At 40.4% G+C, this 24341-nt stretch overlaps 1 protein-coding gene across 5 annotated transcripts in view; it reads right to left on the bottom strand.

Annotated features, from left to right (window-relative positions):
* Positions 1–23046, bottom strand: part of ANO3 (anoctamin 3) — a 371038-nt gene extending 347992 nt beyond the window's left edge. Inside the window, exon 1 of one of the 5 annotated variants that reach the window (XM_075927761.2) lies at positions 22486–23046. In XM_075927761.2, the coding sequence (XP_075783876.1) occupies positions 22486–22633 (148 nt within the window). In that variant the 5' untranslated portion in view covers positions 22634–23046. The remainder of the gene's footprint in view (positions 1–22485) is intronic. The other 4 variants (XM_075927758.2, XM_025185005.3, XM_075927757.2 and 1 more) reach the window with 4 other exon arrangements.
* Positions 23047–24341: the final 1295 nt, after the last annotated feature.

Below are 24341 nucleotides of genomic sequence, written 5' to 3'. Positions count from 1 at the left end.
CACCGGGGAGGAAGGAAACCTCATTGCCCAAGCCAACCCAAATCTCTCCAGCTCTCCGAGCATGGGGTGGGTGGGGTACCCCCAGCTTCCTCTGACTGGATAAGTGGGGAAGGAAGGTACTGGGGGCAGCATCCCTCTGCCCCCAGAATGCCTACAGCAGGTGTTCTGGGGGCAGAGTCATGCCTGGCAGTTTGGGAAGGCAAAGCCTTCCCCCGCCTAGTATACTGGACACCCATGGCCCTGCGTACACAACAGGGCACCAATACCTCCCGAAAATTCACCTGAAGAGCAGCTACCGAGTGCCATACAGAATGAGCACACAGCAGGTTCAAGGCCTGAGCATGTGTGAGTGAGTATGATCAGTGTGGGCAGAATGCTAACACTCCACAGCACTGATGACTCCTTTGTGGTACTGATGTAATTATAACACTACCATTCTAATGTCCAGATAAGCAACCCACTGCCCTATCCTTCAGCTTTTCCAGCCAAACCATGCAGTATGTTCTCCATTGCTCCTCCCTTTGTATAATCAGCTAAATCCATACAAACAGAGTTCAAACACTGCCATAGTGACCTGACAGTATTTTATCCCCACTTTGCTCTGGGGTAAATGACTGCATGAAATGCAATGCAATGCAATGAACCTGAACCTTTTTTCCCCTTGAATGTAGGCTTTACACAATATCCTTCACATTTTGATGGTTAAGTGCTGATTGTTTAATCAATCTCCAACTAACCAAGTTTGAGAATTTTACTTAACACAAAACTTATCGCTCGCTAAGTACATAAAACAGTCCTTGAATAATAAAGCTGTAAAAATACCTAATCATAGCGATCATGTTAATAATGCTCTTTGAATGCTGTACATGACTTTATAGTCAATTCAATCTCATTGATTTTTGCAGGGCTGGGGTATGGTTGTTCACCCATTCTAGAGTGCTCTTTTGAACTTGACAGACACACACACCTCCCTCTATATTCATTTGGGTTTCATGGAGAGAACTAGAATAAGCTTGTAGAAATTTACACTTCTGCCTCTCTAGAATGCAAAGTAACCTTTAGGGTCTACAACAAGATTCACCCATGTAACCTTCCTCTAACTACAACTATGGGTTAACACTTTACAACTCTTATTTATACACAGTAGTGTCTTAATTTGCATGTAACAATCGAATACTTACAGAGTAAGGTTGCCCTCAGTATGAATATGGGTTGCAGACTCTGACTAAATTTCATGCCTCTCCAAATATTTATGACTAGAGTATTTTATAACAGTTTGAAGCCCAGCTGTGAGTGGCTCTGCAAAAAGATTTGTGCTATTCTCTCCCAGAGATAAAGAGCAAGCACAAGCATACAATCAAAATGATCTTCCTTTTCCTTCAAGAGAGAACATAAACATATCTGAGAGAGAACACACAGAGTCTCCTATGTACTGTAGTAGGCTGCACTGAACTGTGCCTCCCAAAATGGCTTCCTGCAGCTTCACACAGCAGGCCCCTATAGGGGAAAAAAAATCACTAGCATCCTTGCTTTGTGGAAAGTCACTGTATTGAATTCAGTGGGCCTTGGATAAGACCATGAGTCAGATATAAGCCACATACAAGCTCTTCAGGTGAATAGATTCCATTTTGTTAATAAATATTAGAAGTTCAGATGCTTATGTGAAGTATCTGTCAGAAACACTTGGGTCTGCAAAAATCTGACTGGTAAGCTTATAAGAAAAGGCTTTTTTAAATTAAACATTTTGCATATTTTCATTTCAGTTTTTTGCCAGTGTCTGAAATTGCAAATGAGAACAAAAGCTATTTGAACACCTCAGAGCATGCAGAGAAGGTTCAGATAGAATTTGATTTAAATCTAGGTGTATATGCTCAGTAAACTAGAGATCATATTTCCCCTACACAATGGTTCATTAATCCCTGCATTTCACACAGGTGTTTCATATTTTTGCTAACATTTGAATCAGGAAACCCATTGCAAACATCCTACAATACTGAGAGTAATTTGACTGTCGTTGCTTGCTTGTTTGCATATAAAAAAAGCATACCTGCTGGTGGTGGTCTGATTTACTGACTATTATGAAATTACTTAATTTTAGCTTTGCAACTGACAATGCTAACATTTGGCTTTGGTAACAATAAGGACTAAAAAATGGATTTTGGTATGAATGAAGACTACATGGATCAGTTTCTTACAGTTAAAATTCTTGCTTCTTTAATCTTCCTATTATATCTTACTTATATGCCCATATTTAAATATTAACTTAATTCCAATCATTGCTTCTGCAATGTAAAATTGATCAACTAAGTCAATATAAGAGGTATTTTTAATTGCCATTTATTATTTCATCAATGAAGAGTCACGGGAGAAACTTGTTAAGATGTAATATATTTGGTACCCAGAATGTCTGGCACAGTTCTGCATCTATTACCATTAGAATCTGCTAAATTTAGAAAGGAAAGAGAATTAATGCTACCTAATAAAAAAACAACTTACTTGAGGCTGTGTTATTTGCATTAAGTGACATTCCACTGAACACTGACAGTGAATTGCCATTTGCATCCCATTTTCATATCCGGTTCCATTACTCCTGTGAGTCTAATCATGTGAGGTGCCGAGTAATGCCAGGAGGCTCCCTCAGTGCTTGGCAGGACCAGGGCCTATTATATTTCACGTTGCCTTAGATACCAGCATCCTTATCACTAGATGGGGAAAATTTATCTGTGATTACATTAAATGAAATACCCAATACTAGTTGGAAAAAAGACTGCAAACCTCTTCTCACCAGTCTGTGCAGTTTTTAATCTGTAGAAGTGTAAAATATCATTGTCTGTCAATTGTCCAGTATTACAAGATCTGATGATGAAAGGGAGATTTTCTAATGAATGCTGCTATCCAGTGGCATAAAAACAACTAGGCACTCTGCAGTGTTGTAAGAAATTTATTACTTTGAGGAAAACTGATTCCAGAAAGCCACTGTTAGTACCAATCTTTCTGTAAAGGCTAGCTAAAAGAAAGGTTGGCTATTCTTTTGCCTGTAACACATTTATACTTGTTTTCTTTAGCCATAGCAAAGCCCATTTAGATGCTGCAGAGCTCTCTGGTCCAGTGGAACCATTAGAATCTTATGACACTGTCCTACAAAAATAATTTTGAAGGAAGTCTAGAAGAAGTCAGCATCCTGCATTTAAATATAGAGTGACTTCATCTCCCTAGCACTCAAACTTGTATGGTATGTTTGATTGCCACATAGATACGAATAGGATTTTCATCTCTATTAGTATGTGTCATTTGCCATTACAAACTTAAGGTCTTCATTGTACATACACACTATTGCTAAAACATGTGTAGACATACCCTGAAAGAGCCTACACACAATAAAAAAGGAACACATGGCATAGAAATAGCACTATCAATATGTAGTGTCCCAATTCTACTCAGAATGGAGTAAACACACATACGGGATATAGTCGCAACTTGCCCCTTTTTTGAGTGTTTGGATTTCACTGAGAAGTCAAATTGCTACCTAGAACAGACTTCAGCCTAAGTATTGCCATAAAGCTTGGTTTTCTCAGGGTTACTTGTTCTTCTCCCAGTCTGCTCTAACTTACCGCTCTTACTGACGTGGTCCCGTCTTCAATGCTCTTCAACTCCCAGTCAATTTATTTCTATGAAGTTGTCTGAACAGCCCGCAAAATCAACAAGCATGACTTAGCAAAAAACAGTCACTGATCCATGAGAGGAACTTGACTCTTCACATTGCTTAAGAGCCTTGGGTATGGGACTGAGTCAAAGGCTCTCTCAGGGTACCTCTACGCAGTAGGGCTAAAGTCAAAATAAGCTACGCAACTTCAGCTAAGTCCATTGCATAGTTTAAGTTGAAATCGCTTAATTCAGCTTTTGGCAGGGTTTGCACAGCGGGAACACTCTTCCTTTGACTTCCCTTGGTCTTCATGAAATGAGGATTACCGTGAGTCACTAAAAGTCCTCCGGCTTGACATCATTTCAAAATAGAGGCTTGTAGCATAGACGCACACTATGTTATTTTGGAATAATGTCAGTTATTTTGAAATAATACTGCTGTGTAGATGTACACTCAAACTCCAAGTACACTGTTTATAACTGGATCACCCTTGTCAAAACATTTGCTTATGACCTTCACAGATTTTTAATAGATTGGTGAGGCATAACTATTTCTTTGCAAAAGCTGTGTTGATCCTTTCCCAACATGTCATGTTCATGTGTGTGTGATAATTCTGTTCTTTACTATAGTTTCACCAGCCTGACATTGCCAATATGCCTCATAATCTCTTAAAATAAATCAGCATCACATTAGCTATACACATCACTTCGTAATTCTGCAATTTCATATTTGAGTTCCTTTAGATCTTCTGGTCATAGTGACTAACTAATATCTTTATCATTTCCTTCCAAGAACTTCTGTTTCACCTATTCAATCTCGGAGAGTTTCTCAGATCTGTCACCTAAAAACAAGTGGCTCATGTGTGGGAATTGCCCTCACAACCTCTGCAGTGAAAATCAATACAAAAAATTAATTTAACTTCTCTCCATATCACATCTCTATCAATAAACACAAACTCTCATGCTGTATAATATAGCTCTGAAAGTAATATTTTTGGGGTGATTGGTTGTAGGCCACCAAAATTAATTATAGTAGTATGTTAGCTGGATCTGTGAGTATTCCCCTGCCACTTAGCTCTTGATCCCATGTTCCACAGCCTTCAGGCTTTCAGTTTGTCTATCAGTACATTTCACCTCTACAAAACATACACTAGTTTCTGAAATACCATAATTGACAGCTTTTCCATCACTCTATTCCATATATTTTTTCATGAAAGGCCTGACATATTCAGATGCATGTCATTAAATGCATAAACAAGATATAAAATACAATAAACTCTGTTTATGTAGCAGTGGCATTGATTAATATAGTCATGAAGGTTTCTCATTTTTCAGTCATTTCCTTAAGTGTTTCGCTATATTTTATATCACTGGTTTGTGAATTTTAAAGTAACATTTACAATCAGCTACATATCTACAGTCATCACAGTTAATCGTGCATAATCCCTCTGGAATGTCAACACTGTTTGAAGTTTGTTTTTATAAATGTTCTAAATGGAATGATCAGGTTGAAGGTATAGTAGTGCCCATAAACAATCTCACTATGCTTCCAAGAGCTTTTACTGTCACAAGCAAAGACCACTTAGGAATTAGGTTTTTCTTTACATGCTTTCTTCCATATTTCCTTTTGAATGCTAGTTTTCAATTTTCTTTTTAAATTAAAATCGACCGGCCTCATCACCAAACACTTACATTCACGTTGCAATATATTTATGATAAACATAGCTGTGCAGAGAATGCCCAAATATCATTGCACTCCTTGCTTATTTGTGTTTTAGAAATTTGGGGCAAGACCCTCAGCTGTTGTAGAGCTCCATCAACATTAACGGCCATACATCGATTTATACAAGCTGAAAATCTGCCTATTCGAGTGCCTACATCTGGTCAGGAAATCAAGAGTTTATAAACAGTTAAACAAATATCTTGGATGGGTGTGTTGCCAACTATACAGAGTGATATAACTCAGGAGACATTGGCTCTACTTCCGGCTTTACCATTAGCTTGCTGGGAGACCTTGGACAAGTCACTTCTTGTGCCTGTTTTCCATCTGTGAAATGGTGATAACACAACCACTTGTATAAAGTGCTATGGAATTTTTGGATGAAAAGCAATAACATAAGAGTGAGGTATTAGCATTACATGTTTAACACTCAGTCAAGGAAGATAATCAAACATTGTAATACATTCTGGGTAAATATACTTAGCAAATGTTCCTATGTGTACAATTTAGAAATACACGCAAAAGAGAGAGGAGGCTCTAGAAGCAGGAAGGAGTTCTTTCAAGATATAATTGTCACTCTGAGGGTGAATCTACACAGCAGGGCTTAACTCAGAATAAGCTACACAAATTGAGCTACGTCAACTGCGTAGCTTATTTCGCAATTGGGAGTGTTTACACAGCACTTATTTCAAAAGAGAGAACTCTTCCTCTGACTTGCCTTACTCCTGGTACAATGAAGGTTACAGGAGTAAGAAGCCCTCCAGCTTGACAGTATTTCAACATTATTTTGAAATAACTGCGTGGTGTGTAGACATGGTCTAAGTTATTTTGAAATAATATTGCTGTAGAGACGTACCCGGAGAATGCCTACCCTGGGCAACTCACTCGGGGCTTAATATTTAGATGTTCTTAGTGCACCCAACTCCATCTGAAGTCAATGAGACCGGTAAGCACTAATCACTGTAATCCATAGGTGACAAGTAGGAGCACATACCTGCAAACGGAGGCAGTAGGAGGGACAAGCGGCCAGTCTGCACACGGCAGGGAAACTAGTGTGGAGGGATCTGGTGCCCACAGAAGGGTCTCCCTCCCCCCATTCCCTCACTTATCAACAGTGGCAGGGCAAGCAGAACAATAGCTCCAGCATTCTGCACTCCTCTGGCAGTTGAGGGAGACCGCCCTGCACCCACCAATGGAAAGTGGAGTGAAGTAGCTGGGGAAGCAAAGTGAGCTGGGGCAGCCTTGCTTGCCCCACTGTTAATGATGAGTGTATGTGGGGGAGGTTGGCTCAGCCCTTCCATGAGCTGGGGTGGGAGTTATATGGCCAATGGCTCCCCTGATTCCTCCTTCACCAGACACTCTGCCTTAATGTCTCTTTGATTCCACATGCAAAGAAAGGCAAGACTTGTCTTACTTATGGAATTTTTGGAAGAATTTGTTAATGTTTCCCCCATCACTGCCCACACTGAGCAATGCAGAAGGCTTATGATTCTGGGATGCATTACCAGGAGTGTTGTGAGAAGGACACGAGAAGTCATTCTTCCACTCTACTCTGTGCTGACTACTCAGTTGGAGTAGTGTGTCCAGTTCTGGGCACCACATTTCAAGAAAGATGTGGAGAAATTGAGAAGGTCCAGAGAAGAGCAACAAAAATTAGTAACGTTCTACAAACATTGTGAGGGGCCTATGAAGGAAGACTGAAAGAACTGGGCTTGTTTAGTTTGGAAAGGCGAAGACTGAGAGGGGACATGATAGCAGTTTTCTGGTATCTTAAAAGGTGTTACAAGGAGAAGGGATAAAAATTGTTCTTGTTGGCCTCTGATGATAGAACAAGAAGCAATGGGCTTTAATTTCACCAAGGTAGGTTTGGTTGGACATTAGGAAAAACTTCCTAACTGTCAAGGTGGTTAAACACTAGAATAAATTGCCTAGGGATGTTATGGAATCTCCATTACTGGAGATATTTAAGAGCAGGTTAGAATGACATCCATCAGGGATGGTCTACAACATGGTGCTTGGTCCTGCCATGTAGGTAGGGGAAAGGACTTGATGACTTCTCTAGTTTCCTATGATTTGCAAAAAATTCAATTCTGAATGGTCCCATTTATTCCTCACTCAGTGCTTGTGCAATAGTTTCCTTAAACCCTGGAAAACAAAACAGATTTGACAAGAATCATGCATGAAGCACTGTTGTTGACCTGTTGATTCACCACAGGAAGGAAGTGGAAGAAGGTGCATGTGTTCACTTGCTCTTTTCATAAAAAGCCTGAGTTTTGAAGCCAGGGATGTATTAAAATCTATTCTTTTATTTGCAGCAAAAAATGTATGATGCACCATTATTGGAGTGGCCCAAACAATGGCTCGTGAGTTACATACATTCTTTTATACCTAGTGTGGCCTGTGGAGCCCCCACCACGCTTCCCTCCCACTAACAGACTAGAGGTGGGAGCCTGGGGCTTCTGCCCTGAAGTGTGGGTGATGGGCCTAAGGACTTCTGCATGAGATAACTGGTGCCAGCTGAGGGGCTGCCTAATTTAAAATATTTGCTCCCCCAACAGCCTCCTGAGACATGCATCCACCTTACCGAAAGAATGTTCTCTGTAGCTCACAGGTGTTAGCTTCTGATGATTGTTGTATGTGGCTTGGAGTGTCAGTAAGTTTGGCTACCCCTTCACCATAACTTTGCATGGTGCTTTACAGAGATTAAAGAGTGGACACAGTCTTTTCCCTTGAAGAAAACAATCTACAGAACATAAAGATAGAAATGGAAGTTAGAGGAAACTGAAGTCAATGGAGTGGTACCATGTACACCATATGGTCCAAAGTAGATTATACTGTAGAGACGGGGGAAAAAAACCTGGATTTTCTAATTTTTTGGAAATTGTAATTTTCTAAACAAATTAAATTCTGAAATAAAATTAAATAAAATGCGCTCCCCCCCCCCGATTTCTTATGAAACAAAGTTGTAAGTAAAATGGTCAGAACATTTTTGGTCCTGTCTCAGCACAGGGAGATGGACTGGATAACTTCCAAAATCTCTCTTCCAATCCCAATTTTTGTGTTAGTGTATGAAAAAAGCTAAGGTTATAACTGGAACATTTTTATACCAAAACAATCAATTTACTTTCAAAAAGTCATTTTAAAATGAAAACAAGTCTAATTGTTCCATTAAAAATAGGACATGAAATATTTGCCCCCCCCCCAAAATTAAATAGCATCTAAACTGATTTGTTTATAGAAATGTAGCAATTTTGATGTAAAATTGTCCCCGCAAAGTGAGTTTCAGTAATAGACAGAATAGGAGCAATATCTATGATCACAGGGAAGCTTTGTGGCAGGAGAAAGAGATGCTCCATTTTCATCACATTTAGTTTGAGGGACTGGTAGCATTTTGTTGAGTGCACGTTGGAGACGTGGCTCCCTGTAGAGATCCCTATCCTTTCTCTGAAGCAGAATTCTTATTGGATCACTGCTTGGGACCTAAGCTGAGCTACTAAGGTCTCTTTCTGACTTTCTGGTCACCACAGCCTACATATACCTCAAGCACCTGGGGCACATGGTGGCTTGCACATACATAGTGCTGTTTGTCAGGCTCCACGTGCGGCCACTCCATTCTTGATTGGTGTCAGTGTATGGTTCACTGTCAGGGACAGGATACTGGACTAGGCGGATCACTGTTCTGACTCAGCATACCACTTCCTATCACTCTAGACAGAGAGAAATACAAGCCTCTTCAGGAAGAGATAAGAGCCACAATGGCCAAGTACAGAGTTGTCAGCAAAGAAGTGATGAGACACCAGGAAAGCAGATGAGGTCACCCAAGAGAATAATACAGATGGAGATTAAGATCAAACCCCGGGGAACACCAGCAGAAAGGCAAAACCAGGTTTCCTCAAAAAAGTGGTGCAGCAGGAGTGAGTGATCAATAGAATGAGGTTTGTTATGATGGCCAACAGCAGTAGTTTGGAACGCTGAAGAGCAGGAAAAGCTGTTCAATCCTGTTAAAGATACATCCCTGGCTTTAAAACTGAGGCTATTTATGAAAAGAGAAGTGAACACATGCACCCTCTTCCACTTCCTTCCTGTGGTGAATCAACAGGTCAACAATCTGAAGTCCCAGTGAAATGTATGTATACTTGTAGCTTGAACTTTGTGTTCTTTCAGAAATGAAGGAGAAAAAAAAAAACCACACAACCAAAATACATTTGTTACTTCCATCAGGATAAATTAGTCAGAAGGACAAGGACAAGTCACTCCCAGGAAAAATGAGATGTCAGAATGTATAAATACTCTAGTCTAATTCATTCAATCTACTTGAGATGGGCCTTAAATGATGGAGATTAGCATGCCTACTTTAGGCTCTTATGTATTTGTGCTCTCTCTCTTTCACACATACACCCTTAAAACGACTCCAATGTCTTTTTTTCCCACAAAACCAAAACTATTATATCAACTGTTACTAAAAATAGATTTGTTATTGTTTCTTCATTTCTAAAATAGGACTAAGTTTAATTAATATAAAGGAGTAGAGACAACCAGCGCCTCATACCAGGCATACCACAGAGCAACACAAAACCGCCAACACAACTGCTGAAACAAAGCTAGGTTTCTGTTACACTCATTCTTTTCTTTTATACACAAACTGCTTTCAGTGCCCATTCATTTTTAAAGCAGAACAGTTTAGAACAAGATGATTCAGCCATCATATTTGTGATTTAAAAAGCAATTATCAGCATGCACTAAAGTTACCAAGTCCAGTCCTGAAATCTTTTATTCAGTCAACATGTCTATTGGCTTAAATGGAGATTTTGACTGGGTCAAGTCTGAAGGTTTGGGCCCTTAATACACAGGCTTCTACATAAAAACCACCATATGTTACAACCTGCTTTCAGTTACAGAGGCTCTATATTGTTCAATTGAACCACACAGATCAACTGGTTACAGCTCAGAAAGAACACAGTTCTTTTGTAATATACCTCACCGAAGTATAATCAGGCAAACTTGAAACAAACAAGTATCAGGTATCTTGAGTTGTGAATTCAGAGATATAAATTTGTAATCCACTGCCACAGTCATCATTAGCACTGATTAAAAGTTTTCCATCAATGTTTCCTCTTACAGTGGGGCAGCTTCCCCACTCTGGCCAGAAGGGGCTTAAAGCAGGCTGGAAGGAGCCGACACAGAGCCCTGGACAATCAGGGAGAGGCTTTAAAGAAGCCAATTAGGGTATGTCTAGACTGCAGAGCTTTTCAAGCTTTTCCATGTCCAAGGAAAGTGTCCGCTTTTCCGAAAAAAGTGTTGGAAAAGCGGACGCTTTTCGTCAGCATCCTTGTAAACCTCATTTCATGAGGAAGAAGGGATGTTCCGAAAGCGGGTTTTTTTCCAACATTTGTCCTCGTGTAGATGGGCCAAATTTCAGAAAAGCCGCTTTTGGAAGTAAATCGGAAAAAGATACGCAAACTGCATTTCTTTTTCTGATTTATCTTTGGAGTTTAGACATAGCCTCAGAGAGCAGCTTGCCGGGGCAGCCATGAGGCAGAGGAGCTAGGTTTTGGGTCTGCAGTGGGCCACACTGGCAGTTGAAGCTGAGGACCCCTGGAAAAAAAATGTTGTTATTTTGGTGGCAAATGAATAACTTTTAGAGGAAAACAGAACACTCGGGGGTTTGGCGTTTCTGGACAGACTGTTTCAGCTTTTGTTTGTTACAAGCCAAAAAACAGTTTTCTATGGAGAAGCTGGACTGTTAAAAAGCCAGTGTGCATCAACACATGTCAAACATCTCTTTCCTATTCTAAGGACAGCCTATGGTATGAGGATGCCTTCTCATTCAATGACCTGGCAAGACAAGATGCTGGCTGCATTTTGCAACTAAAACTCTTAAAAGGTCATATAAAAGTTTATATGAAAAAGTAAAATAATTTTGTATTTTCAAGGCAAAGAAAACTTCCACCTTGGGGTTCAACCCTGACAAGTGACTTTTGGCATTAGGCAACATTTCCTACTGGATCAATTTATAATACTTCCTCTATGCCAGGGTGGAGAACAATGAACTCATTTAACCTTTTGTTCCCCAGAGAGCATGTAGTACTCAAGCATGATGTCACTGTATATTAATCACTGGCAAATACTGAACCTGTAAATGATCAGTGAATTTACATTGTAACAAGCACTCTACATCCAAAATATGAATCACTTGATAAAGTGAGGTTATAGGATAGGCATAATTTACACATTTGAATGGTGAGAACAAGAAGGGTAAAGAACTTAATATGGCACATGGAAGTAGAACAAGAAATAACAGAATGAAATTAAAATTTTTGGACTGAATAGCAATAAAGGTTGCTGAGAGATATACATACTAGTTGATGGACCAGTCTCACAATGGAAGTAGTGAACCTCAATGTTTATTAATCAATTAAATCTATACAAATTAAAATTAATGGAGATTGCCTATCTCCTAGAAATGGAAGGGACCTTGAAAGGTCATCGAGTCCAGTCCCCTGCCTTCACAGCACGACCAAGTACCATCCCTGACAAATTTTTGCCCCAATTCCTTAAGTGGCCTCTGCAAGGATTGAACTCACAACCCTGAGTTTAGCAGGACAAAGGCAGAGTAATGAACAATCTTGTATTTTCAGGAAGATGTCTGAGATCAGTTAGATGAAATCCATCTCTGACATACATGATCTTATTGCCTTGAAATTGAATTCACTAACAAATACAATTTCTTCTCTAATTAGTAACAACCCGAAATAAAAGGTTACATTCCAGTATATTGCACTGCAATGTTGTGTTTCCATAGAATGACTAACTACATGTAGATTTAAGATATTTATACTCATTAGATGACAAAAGTAAATGTAATTTTAGTGGTTCTTATTGTCCTCTGTTATGCATTACACAAGCCAATCAAAAAAGAAGGAAACATATACTTTAAACATGGACATTTTCCTTATCTCATTAATCCATTAACACTGTATTTTAGGCCAATTCATTTTACAGAATACAGATTTTAAAAGTCCCTGAAGGTGATTCAATTTTCACAAATCATAGTAGTTAGCATACTTAGAACTAGAAAAGGTCTTTTGAAAGAGTATGTGAGTATATAGTAAACTCAGGATTAATTATGCAAATTTTCTTACATATACAAAAAAAGTGTCTAATTCCTGGAGATAGTCTTGCAATAGTGCTTTTTTTCTTTTAACAGTAAATATCTCAGTTCAGCATTGCACATGGAGACTAACAGGCAGCCAAGTTTTCTCTCGCCATGTGCTCTTGGAAGACACTTGGTGTCTTCCAGCACCGCTTAGACTCATTTTTATTTATAATATTTAGCTCCAGCCCAGTTAACTGTGTATATCTTCCCATGAACTCATGAAAAATACTTTTGCCTATCACTGACCATATGTTTTCTGGCATTCTTGCATGACATCAGAATCTGGCCCAGTTACTCTGTTAAACCAGTGTAAAACTAGACATATCTATTGTATATAGTAGAGTTGCTCTGAAGTTTTACTGGTGTCACAGAAATAAACCTGGGTCATTTTGTCAACTCAAGAACAAATTTAACTGTATTGTAACTTACCAATATTCAAATCAGTCAGTATATTCAGAGAAGCTGGCTTCGCAGTCCCCTTCTGCAGACTGATGTCTTCTCAGATGAAGGATAACACCAAATAAGGCAGGACTCGCTCCTTGGGGCTCAGGCCCTGGTATTTCCCAGACGCTGTGTCATTTGAGCCTTTGCCAGGTATATCAGTAGCTGATTTGCTAACACAAGTCCAGTTGCTGGTGTCAGAGCTTCTTCATGTCAGACAGCTGTGGTCAGGGCCTTGTTGACTGTCATGGGTTCTGACAACCGTGGTGGTGGGGGAGGGGAAATCACATGGTTAGGGTATAATGGACAGAGATGCAGATAGCCTCTGGAGAATTTATACAGTCTCTTCACTCCACTCCACTCATGGATCAAATTTTCTGAACAATTACATTGTCCAGGGAAGGCAGAGATTTTAATCCACATGAGCTTCTCTCTCTTATCCTTATTTAATCCCAGTGTACGTCATTCCACCTAGTGTCAGAAGTCAAACAATGACATTTGACAACAGGTGAGTATACCTCAACAGGTGAGTATACCTTCTGTGAAGTCTGAAGAGCTGAACCAGTGATCTGGGTATGACTGGTATCAAAGGCTACATCTACACTGCACAGTTATTTCGAAGTAAGTTATTTCAGAATGGTTATTCCAAATATCTTATTTCAAAATAGCACGTCTACCCTGCAGGGAAGCCTCAAAAATAATCCAAAGCAGGCTTCCCTAATGTAGACGTGCGATCTCGATTTAGAGCCCCAGGAGGAATACTTTAGAATGGCCCTGGTGAGGAGCTATTTCAAAATAGCAGAAGTGGAGCATCTATACAGCCCCTATTCTGAAATAACTAGTTCAGAATAGGCATTATTCTTCGTAGAATGAGGTTTACAGAAGTCAGAATAAACCATCCGTTATTTCAAAATTATTTTGAAATAATGGAATTGCTGTGTAGATGCTCACATAGTTATTTTGGAATAACAGCCGTTTTTCTGAAATAACTTTGCTGTGTAGACACACCCAAAGAAAATAGATATGGCTTGAACTAATTGCTCCAACTGTCCTAAGAGGCGGCTGGGCTGTTCCAGGAGATGTCGGGGAACCCCAGGCTAGTGAACAAGTTTAAGATGAGACTCATGCAGGCCTGAACCATGGGGAATGATTGAAAGTATATAAAGAACAGAAGCCAACAATAGCTTGGGAATCCTCAAAACTAATCCTAGGAAAATGAATCAGGGAGTGACAAAGTTGAAGTAGTCAGCAGGCAGCCAGTGCTTGCAGGTCCACATTCTGTACCTACAAGTGATAAATGCAGGTTCTGCACATCATCCACCAATTCCACTGGAGCCTTCATAGGGTCTGTGCTTGCATTTAGGGCCGGCTCAAGCCATTCCTGCACCCTGGGCAGCGGGCACATGACACATGCACGGCTCCACCTCCGGGCACACGGCGCATGCGCAACCCAGGCTCCCCGGCGCGCTGCACACCTTACAGCTGCAATCGGGTGCAAGGTGCCTGATTCCAGCTCTCAGAGGTGCCGCACGGCCGGGTGCACAGCGCCCCTTACAGCTGCCATCAGGCACCCCCCATAGGTTGGCACCCCGGGCAGCTGCCCGACTAGCCCCCCCTTAATCTGGCCCTACTTGCATCAGAGCTCCTGACCCCGGGGTGCGGGTTGCTCAATCTGTCAGGCCTTGTGACTGGCACAGGGACTTAACAGCAGAAATTAGGGGTTTAGGACAGATCAGGATCAGGGTGCCAGAATCACCAGTCAATTGCAGGGAACAGAGACCGAAGCTGAGGATCAGAGTCAGAATCATCAAGAGCAAGCTGGATAACAAAGAAGGAGAGGTCTCATGCATGGACCGGGCTCAGGCAAAGTTAGAAGGAACAAGTCAACACACAAATAGTCACAGTGGTGTAAGCATTGACCACATAGAGAGGAGCTCCAGTTTGCTGGCCCTTCCAACCCATCTGGTGGTGCAGCCAATCAAGACTCTTCTTCCAGGCTGGCTATGCAAAATTAAATTACCTAGAGGAGACTAGCTCTGCCACAGATTGTGATATGTGACAATACCCTTACACTGTAAGGGAACATTTCAGGTAACTTAGTGGATCTCCTCTCCTGGCACCTCTTGCATCTTGCAGCCTGTTTGATACCTCTGTGTCAAACTGGGCTCAAGCATGCAGCATACAGACAGGCTGCTAATAAACTATGACATAAGGCAGACCCATGCTCATTCAATAACAAAAGAAAAATAAAGAGAGCAAGCGTAGAAGACTGAAGAATGCCCTTTCATCGCTCCTACCCTACACCCACCAGGACTGAACACACTGCAATTTAATATTTGTAAGTACCTGTTAAATCAGGCAACATTCCAGGGCCATCTGTGAGAGCAGCACATGCTGTATGTCAACCATATCCTTTTTCTGTTGTTGTGGAAAACTGGAACATAAAATACTTACATGTTTGTGAAAATGTTGCTGACTGTTACTGACCAATAATAAATCACCGGAAAGATTTTCTTTAAATAGACTAGGATAAGTTGACCTGCCCCCATCCCCAGCTTAAAAGTAACTAGCTCATTAGTGGGAGGAAGAGCATAGAAACCAAATTATGCCTTTGGGAAAAATTAAATGTCTATATCCAGCGTAGTTTCCATCTATTGTAGCCATGCATGGACAGAAGTTGTGAACCCCAGGGGCAGTGATGACTGCTTCAGTGGGCTAGACGTCTTTGAGAATTTTGAATTATTATTTGGCTATAGGCCTACTGTGGGCTTTTTTTTTAAAAAAAAAAAATGCAATTGTTAGTATAGAAAAAGAAAGCACAAAAAGGATTTCAACATACAGAACACCTTCAGGCTGACTAGCCACCATGCAGATCCATGTCAGCTTCCTTAATGTGTTCGCATAGTTGAGGCTTTGCAGCATAACCTGTACTTTAGTACTTCCAGATCTGAACATCAAGTTGCTTCTCCTTGGCCCCACAAGAGCTACAGAAGCTCCCAGTTTAATTTATTAAGCAATAGTATATTATACATATTAGTTTGGGAAGAATAGCGTCTACCTTTGTTTTAGTTCATGTGTTACAGTCCCTTATTACCAGGATTTGACACAAATTGTACAGAACAGTTCTGTTTGGCCTCCAAGGTAAAGAAAGAATTAAAAATGACAACAGCTCAGTAAGAAATCAATAGTTATTCTGTTATCCATCAGAAATAATGAAATACATTACATAGTAAGTGAGGAGTAGGAGATTACTAATAATCTATGTCTCAGCTCTGCCACTGAATTAATTATTTCTCTTGGTGGCTTTGCAATGAGCCTTGTCTTCATAGCCACGTAAGTAGAGGGGTAGTTTCCTAATATTGATCTTCCTGTTTAGTTAGTTTTCCCTAGAAAGGAATGAAGAGGGAAAAATGTGATCCTTTGTTGTGGGATGAGGAGGAGGGAGAGAGAGAAGTGGAAATATGGTACCTGATCTCCAGTATAAATTACAAAGAATTCCAGTTGTAATTACAAGTTAAACCAATGGGTTGCACATTTTAAAAACTGAAATAAGGGAAATAAGAATGAAGTCCGAGGCCCTGATCCTGCATTGATTTCTGGTCCAGCACAGATTTCACTTCACGACTGGTAGCTAAAATTGTATTTTAAATTAACAGCAACAACTGCTAGTATGTCATCAACTTTGTTCTCCCTTGCACTTTATCAGAGCAGCATGACTGAAGAATTAGGATGACTTGTCAGTGTGGCACAAAGATGATTACATGCACAGCTACCATTCCATACTGCTTGCACATCATGATATACATTTCATCTAAGTTTTCAATATCCAGAAGAAATGCAAGAGCAAATTATAAGAAACTCAGGAGCAGAATTGAATAATAGTGATTTAAGCAATTTTCAACAAACAGGATTAACTCAGTCTTGAGAGAATAATGGGGATATTTTTATCTTAAAGGGCATTCACAGGTGGCAGCAGTGTTGCTGTGTACTATGAAATAATCTAACGATCAGATAAAGTCTAATACAGCAGTTCCCAACTTTTCTTATACCACAGACAGGCAAACCCATTCACAAACTTGCAAATAATGAATACGCAAATATGCAAATAAAATGTTACCTGTCCGCCAATCCACTCACCCACTGACCCAGTCTTGTCACTGCACATCCCTCTACCACCAACCCCAGAATTCTCTGACCCCACCCAGCCAACTCTGGTACTCTGGGTCTCTGTATTATTAAACTTGCCTAACCAATCAGCTGATATCTCCTATATCCCACTAACCCCATTACCTTACAAGTCTCTCTCTTGCCAAGTCTGTCGCCCCAGTACTCACCGTCTCCTGCTTCCTAACAACCCCTGCTGCCAGCTTCTTTTGGTCAACCACCTCTATCTTGCCTGGAACCTGTCTTGTATCCACTGCCGCTACCAACCTTGGCTCGCTGTATCCCAGCAACCCCTGACTTAAATTGACAACTTCCCATTTCCCTGGATCCTGCCCCACTACTCCCAGTGCTCCCTGATCCTGCCCCACTCCCCTGGTACCCCTTACTCCGCAAACTCCATGACTGCCTTTTGTACCAAACCCTGATACTGACCCTGCAATTGCCTGTTCCACAAACTCTAAGGCCCCAGACTCTGCTCAGGCACCCTCAGATCTGTTGTCCCGTGACAGAAGCACTAACTGCACTGCACTTGGCTCCATAACCACTGACCCACTGCAACTCATCCCCTCTTGCTTATTGACCTCTAACCCCTGCCCTCCCTTAACTCCTAGGCCTCCCCCTTAACTCCTGCCCGAATCCAACCCCTTGCTCCCCAGTGCCTAACACTCTTTGGCCTCCACCAATACACCTTATGACCTTTGACCCTATAACCTCTGACCCCTACAGCCCATGCCAACATCCTCTTGCCCCGTGACCCCACCACACTCTCACCCAGCACCCCTTTGACCCTGCAACACCCCTGCACTCCCCAGAGCAAGGTTACCCCTTTAGGGAGCCTGGCCATTACTGCTGAGTGAGCAGGGGAAGAGGCCATTGATGGCACACATGCTCCCTCCTCCTTTGTGCCCCCTCCTTCCCCAAGCGTGGCTCCTGTCCATGGGGGCATAAGTGTGGGGAGTATGGAGCCCCAGCCAGGAAGTCCTCTTACCTCAGTGGGAGGGAGGAGGCGGGAGAGAGGCACCTCCTGCTCCTGCTTCCTCCTGCCACTGCCTCAGTAGCAGCAAAAATCAACCACTATGGCTGCCAGAGCTGAAGCCAGCTGCTATATGGTGGTGCTACCGCCAACAGCTGGCTTCAGCTGCGGTCGCTGCTGGCACTGGGACCTAAAGCTAAGCACATGAATAGGAACAAGCATAAGCACATGCTTAAATGTTTTCCTAAACCAGGCTCTCTAAGTGAATGCATCTCAGATTCTGACATATGGCATCTCCATTTCAAAGAAATCCTATGCAAATTTATGTGTACATTGGGCAACATTAGATATCAACCTTTACCACATGTGGCATCTGACTTCATCATCCTGTTCATAATATTTCCTCTTTTCCATTTGGGCTATAACCCACTATGGTAAAATTAAGCTGTCGTGTAGGATCCCATATCCCCAATCCTGCTTCAGAATCTACTAAGGCAGATGACTATAGGCATGTGGCACCCCACTATAAATGTATAAAATCCACAATAGCAAATCCAAAAGCAAGATTCAAGTCCAAATTTATAAAGCTTTCCAGGTTACTTCCTGAACATATCTAGGAAATTTGGCATTATGCGTAAAGACTCTCCCTGTCAGGTTTTTTATACTTGGCATCAGATTATAAATCTAAATTGCCTTAAAATAGCCTATGTGTTAAGAAAACAGATCTGTTATTTTACTGTAGCCAAACTAGATCTATTTTTATCAATGGTCATGGCTGAGTGTAAGTTTCTCTTACAAAACTATATAGTGGAAGCCAAAGATTTTTGTAAACAAAGTTTCATTCAGACCTCAGCGAGCTCCTGGTAGCATTCATACCCACTGAAGATTTGCATCTTTGAAATATTAGTAAAATAAATGTCAAAACAATGCATTTTTAAAAAGCTAACACTGAGATTTTAATTGCATTAAAGCCACCATACTTCCAAAAAAAAAAGTTATTGATAAGTTACATTGTTATAGACATATTGGTTCCAAAATAAGTAACCTCATTTATTGACTTTTCCATTGATGTACAAAGATCATCCTTGAAATGACAAGGTTTGTGAACAAGCACTGCACAGTAGCTAAAGTGATTTGCTACTCTAAAAATAGGGAATTAATGCATAAGTGCAGTATAACTACCTGAATAAAAGCAGTAGTTATTTGTTGATGGATACACCCACACACAAAAAAGTTAACTGACATTTTATTTTATGTTATACTGCCCATATTTCCCCATATGCTATTTGCCACGTTTACCTCCATGGAGCCAATAGCCACTGCAGATATACCAAGAAATCTTTTATCTAGAGCCAAGCATTCAGATGCTGCAGAATATACTCTGAAGAGGAAGTCTGGGGTACTCACCTTGTCACTCTTAAAACCACCATCACCAATAAAGGACACTCCATGAGAGCAGCAAGTAGCATAATGGAAAAGGCCACCAAAACACCCCAAGAAAGCATGCTTCAATATTGGAAATAAAACCCATTGACCACCCAGGCTGTGTCTAGACTGGCCAGTTTTTCCGGAAAAACAGCTGATTTTCCGGAAAAACTTGCCAGCTGTCTACACTGGCCGCTTGAATTTCCGCAAAAGCACTGACTTCCTACTGTAAGAAATCAGTGCTTCTTGCGGAAATACTATTCTGCTCTTGTTCAGGCAAAAGTCCCTTTTGCGCAAAGCTTTTGTGCAAAAGGGCCAGTGTAGACAGCTCAGATTTGTTTTCCGCAAAAAAGTCCCCATCATGAAAATGGCGATCGGAGCTTTTTTTGTGGAAAAGCGCATCAAGATTGGCACAGACGCTTTTCTGTAAAAAGTGCTTGTGAGAAAAAGCTTCCATGCCAATCTAGACACTCTTTTCCGCAAATGCTTTTAACGGAAAAGTTTTCCGTTAAAAGCATTTCCGGAAAATCATGCCAATCTAGACGCAGCCCTACTGTTTTTTGTCATCTACTAACTCATACTAGAATCCATACAGCATATCAAATAATTACAATTAATACTTAAGGGGGACTACACCATGAATAATATTTCATGAACCTTCTCTTCTGGCCTTCAACCACCAAGCACTCCACAGACCAGGAACTACCAACTCAAAACAGCTCCAGATCCTTCCTGAACTGATGGAAAACCCAGAGACGTCTCCGGTGGCACATCTTTCAAGATCCATGGGTACTACATATGCCTATTACAGCATGTGATGCACTCCATCCAGTGCATCAAATGGCCCAACAGCAGCTTTGTGGGTTAAAAACAATCACTATGCTTTCAAGTGAATTCATAAAGGGAAGTGATAAATACAAATCCCACATCATGATGGGCAAACACTTTTCACAAAGTGATCACACATATCTAACTCATAGCCCTCATTATCAAAGGAAAGCTGCAGCTTTGAAAGATGAGCCTAGGAACTTAATTAATAACTGGTAGGTATAAAAAAAAATCAAGGCCTCCAATACATCAGTTTTCTGGCTTATTACAAACATTTGTAACCTACTAATTATCCTTTGTCCTATGAGAGCAACAGCATTAATTTGACCACTTCAACTGGCCTCCTGCAACATATATTAATCTTTTATGCTTAGTCTGGCGCATTTATATTTAGCTATGATACTCCCACTTTTCCAGACCTGAAGAAGAGGTCTGCGTGTCTCTGACCAACAAAAGTTGGTTCTGTAAAAGATATTAACTCACTCAGCTTGGCTCTCTCATACTACCATTCCTTCAGTCAGCAAGAGCACTCATGCCAAAGTCTCTTTAATTTACATGACTCCTTAACAGCATTTACTAACCATCTAGATATGCTGCAAGGCCTGTCTTTTTCCTTCAATATTTTGGAAGGAAATGGGTTGAGGATTGGAGAGAGCGCATCACCATCCGAAACTCTTAGCACCTACCAGGTACCTTGCTCAATTAAGGTTTTGATCTGTTAGGAAAATTAAGGGTTGGAACAGCTCTGGGCCCTGGACTGTTATAGAATATTGCACTTAACAATATTGTGATGTAAAACTGCTCAGTGCAGGCAATAAAAACTGGATTCCAGTCCTGCAGAGGCTTATGCATGTGTTTAAATTTACACATCCAAGTAGTTCCACTGAAGTCAAAGGGATTACCTCACTTGGTAGAGTTAAGAAGATGCCAAAGTCTTTTCAGGATTTAGGCTCTATGGATATTTTCATAGATTAAAAATGAAATAATTAGAAAAGAACTATTAACAGCAAGAAACAAATGTGGAGCAAGCAACTCACTTTGCTTGCAGGGGATCAGGTAACACCAGTTTATTTGTATACAATATTTATTAAAAGTTAGAATGTTTGAAGGGATAATTGCACATACTTCCAGGAGGCTCATCACTAAGAAAATACTCTTGCTGACAATCTTGTTTATTTATTCACCTGCTTTTGTGAAGTCAAAATTACATTGTCCATTTAGGATTGCTCTTCTTTATCAAGGTAAAGCATTTCTATGTTCACCCTCAGATGAGGTATGCTTAGCTTGTTTGTTTTCTGTGCAGGTGCAATAATAATCCAGTTGAGGCTTCCTCAGTGAGTCATGTGAGGCAAAATACACAATGAAAACTGTGCTGTTGCCCACAGGGAGGCAGTGTATTTCCTAGATGAGCATTATTTGAATAAACTGGAAGACATTAAAGGACATAGGGGAGATGTCTGAAGAGAATTACACACACCCTTGAATGTATATGAGGTATTCTATAAATATGTACCTGAATTTTGACACAACCAAGAACATTTTGAAGGAAATAAAAATTTCACACCCATGATGATAATTTTGCTCACATTTCATAGGATCTGTTTCAACTCTGTGTGCTCCTTGGGCAGCCTACAAAACCTACATATAAGCCACAAAAGGCAAGGAAAGAATTTCCCCCTGGATACTGTGAGGAGCCACTGGCAAGGGCTGGTAAGTAGTTATAGCTCTTGGTGCCAAAGAGATTTGGGGCTGCAGCACAACCCATAAATAACCCATAAAATGCTATTGTCTTATGTCAAGGCAATTTCATCCCCTGAAGCAGCCCATATTCCAAATAATGCAAAGGTGACTGCCACCTTTGTCTCTCCTTCTCTGAACTGCAGCCTCTGTATGCCAGCTATTAGGAGACACAAGAAATGCAGCCCCTTATTTTTTAAGCAGTTAGCACCTGATTTACCCTCTTTTCTGAGCACACCTTCTACATAAGCTAAAAACAAGAACTCTACTGATTACAAGGCCCTATGAAAATTATTCTTTATGTTCGGTATTATAGTTCATGCCACATGTTACATGCATAAATAGATTCAGCTTTGGGGGCAGGTGAGAGGAAAAGTAATCAATAAAAATGAAGCTTACCAGCAGGTGCAGAGTGTGAGATGTGAAGTTGAAGACTGCAGCAATCAGCATGTAGTTCGTTGGCTTTACTAAAAACTGATTTGGTACCATTTTCACCCTCCTTGTCTTCTGGAGAAAGTTTATCCAGTTCAACTCTCACAACTGACATTGTAAAATAATCTCAATTAAAGCTCTCGATTTAAAAATAATTTATATTATGCCCCCTCCCTCCCTCAAAAACACCCTTGTAGTCAACTGTCTTGAATTTGCAATTTAAAAAATAGGAAAGAAATATTTATCTAGAAATCCCAATGTTGTTTAAAAAAAAGCCACTTTTTAAAAACTGAGACCTGCTATTTCCAGTAAGCTAGATGCCAGTTCTGAAACATTTTCTGAAGTTATTTAGCTCGTCACAAGGAGAAAAAACTATTCCTTTAAGAAGTTCCCCTCTTTTTAGAGTGACAGCAGAATTATGGCATTCTGTACAGCTGCTACAGAAATAAACAGGGTAAGTGGAGACATCTGTATGCCTGCTAAGAAGTGGTCTCAACTTTGTTACAACAGCTCTAATTCACATCTTGTTACACACTGGTCCAGCGGGAGGGGCTAATCACTACCAATGAAAGCCAGTATATTTCACATGGCAGCTCATCAGCTGGGAGCTGGCAGCGGAAATGTGGAAGTTAGTTATGCCACAATTATGTTCCTGGGTTAAAATACTCAGTCTGTTGTCCCAGTGTTTTCAGCAAGATAACTGTACACAAGCAAAATCATTCTTTGAACAAAGTGAGAAGTATAGCCTTCATTTTAGCATATACAGCATCAAATGACAATCACTTAGCAATGTAGCAGTTAGGTTATAAACTGGGATCCCACCATGATAGCATTAGGTGAATAAAATGTTTCACTATTTAAAGGAGCAAGATAAACTATAATCATCATTGTATTTTTTCCTCCTTGCCCCTAAATAAACCCAACAAGAGCTCATACATGAACTACAATCTGTTTCTGTTCTTGTTTTATTCAACCTCTGTCCCACACTTTAGGTTCTAAATAAGTAGTACCAAGAGAGGCACCCACTGGTGATGGTGGGAAATTACACAACTACAAAGACATCTCAGTGACTTGTAAATGCTTACTTTTCAAAGGATAAAGAGGGAGAAGGCTGCTTTGTCTTTGCACCAGGCGACTGTACAGACAAACAGCAGCATGGATGGCAGAATGTTTGCTATTTCAGAGTCCTCTACAGAACAGTAACCAGACTGAAACATTACTGTTTATTTTGAAAATGAATTTATCATTCAAGAAAAATTTAAAAACCAATTAATAGTCTTGCAGCACCTTAAAGACTAACAAAACATGTAGATAGCATCACGAGCTTTTGTGGATACAACCACCTTCTTCACATGAATCACAATAGCTCATGATACCATCTCCATGTTTTGTTAGTCTTTAAAGGTGCTACTACACTATTAGTTGTTTTATAAGTTTTTGCAGTTACAGACTAACTCAGCTACCCCTGTGAAGTTTTTAATCATTCAAGGTTCACAGTAAGACAGTACAATTTCTTGAAAGATAAAGGATCTATTTCAAACCAACATCTATTAATTATATATAATTTTTACTGGGCATCCTTCTAGACATGTTAAACAGAAGTAATAAGTGGAAGAAACATTGTAAATCAATAGAGAGGTTCAAAGAAACCTTAAAAATCAATAGATACGTGCAGGACTCTGATGGTACATCTACACATTAGCATTATTTTGGAATAAGTGACATTATTCTGAAATAACATATTGTGCATCACCACAGCAAGCCCGTTGTTTCAAAGTAAATGCTAAATAATGGGCTTCTTACTCTGACTTCTGTAAACCTCA

Source organism: Pelodiscus sinensis, chromosome 5 (genome assembly GCF_052426305.1).
Source record: "Pelodiscus sinensis isolate ZL-2025 chromosome 5, ASM5242630v1, whole genome shotgun sequence".
Lineage (NCBI taxonomy): Eukaryota > Metazoa > Chordata > Testudines > Trionychidae > Pelodiscus > Pelodiscus sinensis.
The sequence above is the reverse complement of the archived record's forward strand: the minus strand, read 5'-3'. Positions and strand labels throughout refer to the sequence as shown.